The following is a 5,681-nucleotide window of genomic DNA, read 5'->3' as shown; positions in this document are numbered from 1 at the left end:
CAAAAGAGCTCTAAATAGTCAGTCAAGCCGCCGTCCAAAAAGATGTTACAGGTGATATAGAGAAATAAGAAGTGTGGGCGACTAAAAAAGTTACTTATCAATTGAGATTCAGTTGCTTTCCTTTTTAATCCTTGGTTGGCTTCTAAGATGAATGATTACAAAACGGTTTTTTCATCTTGATAAACAAAACTAAAACATAAGTGCTTTACAGTGGATTGGAATATTTTTCAAGCATCCTGACACAACCGTTTAAACTCAATATTGCATCCACACTTATTAACATCTAACATAATAAGAGCTAGAGGAGTGAAAAGAAGAGCTTAGGAATATACTAATATATTGGTTTAAAATAGACCGTTCCCCCATCTAAAGTGGTTATCCGTCTGTAAATCACTGAACAGTTGTTGTTACTTTGGAAGCTTGCGCCAACCGTTTTAATTCGTTGATACAATGCGTCAGAGTGTCTTTTTCTTGGACAGGAGTGATCCCTTTGACCACGTGATCTACCACCCAGTTCACCATATGTTGTTGAATGTAACGTTTTCGCGTATTTTCACGTTCAACGTGGTATTCCTATATAAAAGAATCATCAGAAATAACTCATTAGGAGAAATTCCGTAGGAAGCGTTACATTGTATGTATTCTTTTAATACACTACAGGAATATGAGCAATTGAGTTCATTTTCACATCGATTAGAAATATTTCTTCAAACAAACAAGAACCATGATAACAAATAGTATGACTCGTAAAAGAGAAATCACTAAGCAGACCAATTAGGTGTTATCATTAAAGTACTAGACTGATGTCTACCGTTCAACCATAATAAGCATGATTTCTTACTGACGAACCTTTAGATAAACAGTTGATGCTTCTGTTGTCTCCCATTATATGCGGCAAGATTGCGGAAACTCATCGCGACCGCCACTACAAAACTGGGAATACCCACTAGCTGGTATTAGTCTCAACAGACAAATTACGTCCAGTAACAGTGCCCAATTTGGCTTTTCGTCAACTTTGATCGCCACTTCATGGTTAGTAATCTGGATATGTTCAAGAGAAATGGAAAGATTGTCTTGGATGGGGGTTTTTGGTTATGATTGTCATATGAATAACTGGGGACTTACTAAGCGGCGATACACTGTTCGGTATACACTTTGAAGGCGTTCACGATAAGTAGCTTCAAGTTGTAAGGCAATGTTTTCTTCCTTAGCACGTACATGTTCAGTAACAGCGGCCGCTCTTTCCACTTCCATTTCGCAAGTTTTTATTGTATTGTCTATATAGCTTTTCACTTCGTTTATAGGCTGATGATACATCAAGTGTTCATCTTCCTAAAAGCACGTTATACAAATATTTCTGACTCACTTTCGCCCATTTTTCTACGATCTTTCTAGTACGAGCGCCAAATCTTTTGACAATCATGACACTCATAGACAAGAACACAAAAAATTCCACAAAGTGACCATCGAACACCCATATTTCTTTGTTGATTAAAAACATGAACGAACCAAACATGAACATATACGGCCCTCAGAAGTAAGAGGATTAATTCAAAGTTACCAGTGACACCGGTTTTGTTGTAAAATGGTTGAAACCAAGAGTCAGGAAACACACCCATTCTGACTTTGGGATGACAACGAGCTATTTTGAAAGTTGGGTAGTTCGCGAAATCACGTTCTTTGCCATAATATATTTCCTCGGCTTTGGCCCACCTTGCGATGGAATTAGTTACATCCTGTTAATAAAATATTTCAATTAGACCCCACTTGTTCATATTGGTTTGCCATTGATTCTGCCTTTACAATAGGACCATCAGTAGATTGGTTAGGCTTTTGGGTGGCTCCTGCCACAGCACGTAAGCTTGAACAAATTTGAAGGTTTCTAATATAAGCTCCATATTTACCTGGAGAGCTTAAAACTAGTCAATTTGATAGAGTGAAAAGACGAAACTTACAGGAAGAACGAAACATTGCGCGTCTCCCGAGTCCGATTGTGAATGGTGCGCGCGACTTTAAACAAGGTAGTGGCTTTCGCACTTGTTGTGAATTAACTTAGCTTTTCTGTATTCATCTCATTAAGAGTATACTTTTCTACTTTAGTTTGAGTTTGTTTAATCAAAGTTTGAAATTTTACTCGTTTGTCCCATAGCACTCCAGTTTTAGCTGATTCACACACCAGTCTCATGTGTATTTTTGTCAATCTTTCCCATTGAATCTGTCCACTTATAATTGTACATAAGCATTTTTTATTTTTTTGAATAAAGAAATGCGACTTGACAGGTCTAACAAATGAGTCCATAGGGTATGTACTTGTTCGAAACCCATCGCAAACAAAATGTTTCTTGAGGCCCGAAACTCATTGGCATTCTGTGTTTTGCTGGTCAAGCGAGACATCACTGATCCAACAGGCAATGGACCTCCTGGAGTTGACCAGCGATAAAGTTGATGGTAGCTACACTGGTAACTTGAGTACTGACAACAAAGAATGTGACATTGTAGTAATTGCCGTTAACGTAGAAGTCAAACACCCGAGTGCGAAACATGAAAACGAGAAATTTCCTTCGAAAAAAGATTTAAACATCACTGGATGTTGTTGGTCACGACCCTAAAGTCATACCTGACTACCAGGATAAGACCGTCTCAGTTCCAACTCGTCGTGACATAGGTGTCTCTAGTGACGGGAAGTGGACAGAAGTGCAGAAACAAATGAGCTAAAGAAAAGAACCACCCTCTAAAACAAAGTACGTTTATTTAACAAATCTTCAATAGGCTCCCGTGCTGAGTCACACAATACTTCGTTCAAGTTCCAAAGTAAGATTATACTTAACCCTAGCGTACCTAAAAAAACTTGATTTCATAGAATATTAATTCAAGTAATTTACGAGAACCAAACACACATGACTTGAAAAAAAGATGTTGGAAGGATAGTCGGTAGACAATCTAATTTGACACAACGCACTTACACCTTCCGTAAAACTCTGCCCCCAGTTGTCGCCTCATAGCGTGATATTGGACGTGTAACCACAGAGACTAGACACCAATTCAAATTACACAGGGGATGTAGATAAGTCAAATACAACTATCCACTTTATGTAAAGATAACTTAGAGTAATTAACCCGGAGTTCTGCCCAAAACTGTTTGAAACGTACAAACTTTTCTAGCTTGAAGTCCATAATGCTGTTGCGACCCTCTCTCTAAAAGTTATAAATCTTGTATATCAACTACAGGGAAGGGTTATTAAGTTTATGGACAAACTCCAATACCTGAAATCATTCTCGTTGAGCTGCAAGTGATCTGATAAGGGCATACAACATATAAATTACACTAAGCTACTACAAAACGAGCAACACCATGCTTCTCGGAGCAACCCTCGAAAGCCTGTACATCAAAAGGTGAGCATCAAGGTAGGCTCTCACTTTTTTCTCATTAGGAGTTGATTCCAAATGGAATGTTGTAGTAGCCTAAGTGACCCTAGCCTCATAAGTGGACAGCCTCAGGAGGAGACAATAAACACATACTTATCCGTGGATTACCATCTCCTTGAACTAGCTGTACCTGATGTATGTATCGGCAACCACCACGGTTATCATTACGCCATAGCTTATAACCACTTCGCATATCTATTATTATCATCCCTCTTTTCCCTCTCATCCCTCAAATTCCGCCTCCTAACATATTATCAATTAAATAAATTACTTATTTATTTATCGTTGAAACAGTCAGTACTTGAATTCTCACTTTATTGTTTTCACATTTGAACTACTCAACCTCCTGCCTGGTAATCTGTTAGCTGCTGGTGTACAGAAACCCTACTACCTGGACTACACAATATACAAATTTACAAATAGCTACCACACTGACAATAATTAGTGTAGTCAAGTGGTTGAATTAACACCCATTGGAATCATATCAAGGCAACAAGAAGCAAGTGCAAATAAATCAATTGGTTTATAGAAGCCTGTTACAAATATATTGGGGACATTTATTCTGGGCATCTTACTAAATAATTGAGGAAGAGTTCAGGTCAAAAGACATGAGTGAAGGAAATGCTGAGTCTACACCACATAGACTTCTAGCTATCACCCTAGGGAAATCTTTTGCTGTTCGGTCCTCAAGTCAAGTCATTAATAATAGTACTATGAAACAGGCTTCCAAGTAAGGCCCGAAATGTATATAGAGGACAGGTGGCTACAGCTAAACCAGAAACCCGTCGACAAAATGGTGACCAAAACCTTCGTTCAGTGAATTTCTAAGTAGTTATGTCTTGGAGGTGAATGCTACAAAGGCATGCATAAAAAGATCGCTTTCCCTAGGACTTTTATTCACAAATTTTTGTGTTCTACTAATTGGATTCCATAAACCAGAAATATTACTGGTTGAATTTAAGCCAATTATTACATCTGTAACACAATAATATAAATATCCGTTCCTTTGTTTGTGAATCTCATTATAATGGCACTTGTAAGATTACTAGTCGTGAAATCATTTTCGAAGATTATACATTTATACTCGGCCTCACCTAACGAAGTCGGATTTACTTATTTGATTACTTTATTTTAGAGCTAATTCAGCTATGCAGTAAAAGTAACAGAATCATGATGTCAGAGTTTGAAGCAACAACAGACTGGTCAATAATTACTGCCTCATATGTCGAAGAGGCACGGTACAAAGTATAAGATACACTCAAATTAGTTTCATTCCAGATCATACCATCTATAGTAGAACACGGACCTGATAACTGTTCATCATCAATAACTAAGGAGGTTCAAATGGTTGTTGACGAAATAGAAGATTTCGCTTAACGGGCTTTCGTGTCTAGTGGCAGTGGGTCGCTAATAACTCCAGACAAGAACCCAGGTGTATTATCGATAAAAGAGGGAAAAGAAAAATTGGTTAATCATAGTAAGGTTCTATCCTTAGTCCTTAAGAATATGTCAAGTTTTCTCTTTAAGGACTCTTGGAAAGTCGCTTGGAATAGCTCAGCCAGCAGCGGATTCCAGCATTTGACAACTCTTAAGGAGTGGAAGTTGTGTCTACAGTCCGTTCTGCTGTGTTGTGTCTCCAGTTTCTGGGTGTTGCCCCTTAGGTTTGCGTTGGAGTTGAACTTAAGTAGCTGTTTAAGGGGATGTTCAGACGTGTTAATGATACTATAAGCCACTAGGTCACCTCTGAGACACCTGTACTCTAATGCGTAAAGGTTCCGTGATTAAAGGCGCTCTGCATAAGACTTGAATTCGAGTCTCCGAACTGATTTCGTAACTCACAGTTGGATGCGTTCCAGGGTGTCCTCATCCTCTTGTAGTGAGGGAGGAAACACTATGCTTCTGTGCTCTAAATAGAGACGAAGGAAACTGTTGAAGATTGTGTGTAACGTTGTTCCATGAAACTGGCCAAAAATGTGCTTCAATGTTACCGGTGCAAGGTTCGCCCGAAAGGCATTTTGGTCACAGTTAGCATAAGACTTTAAATCGTAGGGTACCATTACTCGTAAATCTCTTTCAACTTGGGATACTTCTAGAGAAGAGTTTCCTAAATTGTAACCGTAGTCTGCAACATGTTTCAGGTGGACTACTTTACACTGTGAGGTGTTAAAGGTAAGTCTGTTGTCATCTGCCCAACTTTGAAGTCCAGTCAGATCCTCCAGAAGTGTCAGAATGTCCTCTTGGTTGAGTATCTCTCT

At 38.7% G+C, this 5,681-nt stretch overlaps 1 protein-coding gene across 4 annotated transcripts; it reads right to left on the bottom strand.

The window, feature by feature from the left end:
- Positions 1-213: 213 nt before the first annotated feature.
- Positions 214-1,999, bottom strand: ATP5F1_1 (ATP synthase F(0) complex subunit B1, mitochondrial). Of its 4 annotated transcripts, XM_051217602.1 has the most exons (6): positions 1,956-1,999; positions 1,768-1,919; positions 1,367-1,736; positions 1,126-1,332; positions 850-1,041; positions 214-573 (listed from the first exon to the last, which is right to left on the bottom strand). In XM_051217602.1, exons 3-5 carry the CDS (start codon positions 1,520-1,522, stop codon positions 886-888), a joined length of 519 nt encoding a protein of 172 aa, XP_051065017.1. In that variant the 5' UTR covers positions 1,523-1,736; positions 1,768-1,919; positions 1,956-1,999; the 3' UTR covers positions 214-573; positions 850-885. The 4 variants fall into 4 exon arrangements, with proteins under 4 accessions (XP_051065017.1, XP_051065016.1, XP_051065018.1 ...); XM_051217601.1 differs by having other exon boundaries at positions 850-1,332; XM_051217603.1 differs by lacking the exon at positions 850-1,041 and having other exon boundaries at positions 1,956-1,995.
- Between the last annotated feature and the right edge of the window lie 3,682 nt (positions 2,000-5,681).

This window comes from Schistosoma haematobium, chromosome 5 (genome assembly GCF_000699445.3).
Source record: "Schistosoma haematobium chromosome 5, whole genome shotgun sequence".
NCBI lineage: Eukaryota > Metazoa > Platyhelminthes > Trematoda > Strigeidida > Schistosomatidae > Schistosoma > Schistosoma haematobium.
This window is presented reverse-complemented; position numbering and strand designations above follow the sequence as displayed.

Bases quoted from the DNA above. Each gene is read 5' to 3' on its own strand.
- ATP5F1_1 (XM_051217603.1), bottom strand. From the start codon at position 1,522: ATGTTCATGTTTGGTTCGTTCATGTTTTTAATCAACAAAGAAATATGG. The intron at 1,333-1,366 runs GTGAGTCAGAAA...ACGTGCTTTTAG, and splicing joins TCGTAGAAAAATGGGCGAAA to GAAGATGAACACTTGATGTA. The intron at 574-1,125 runs GTAAGTCCCCAG...TCTTTTATATAG, and splicing joins GAACAGTGTATCGCCGCTTA to GAATACCACGTTGAACGTGA.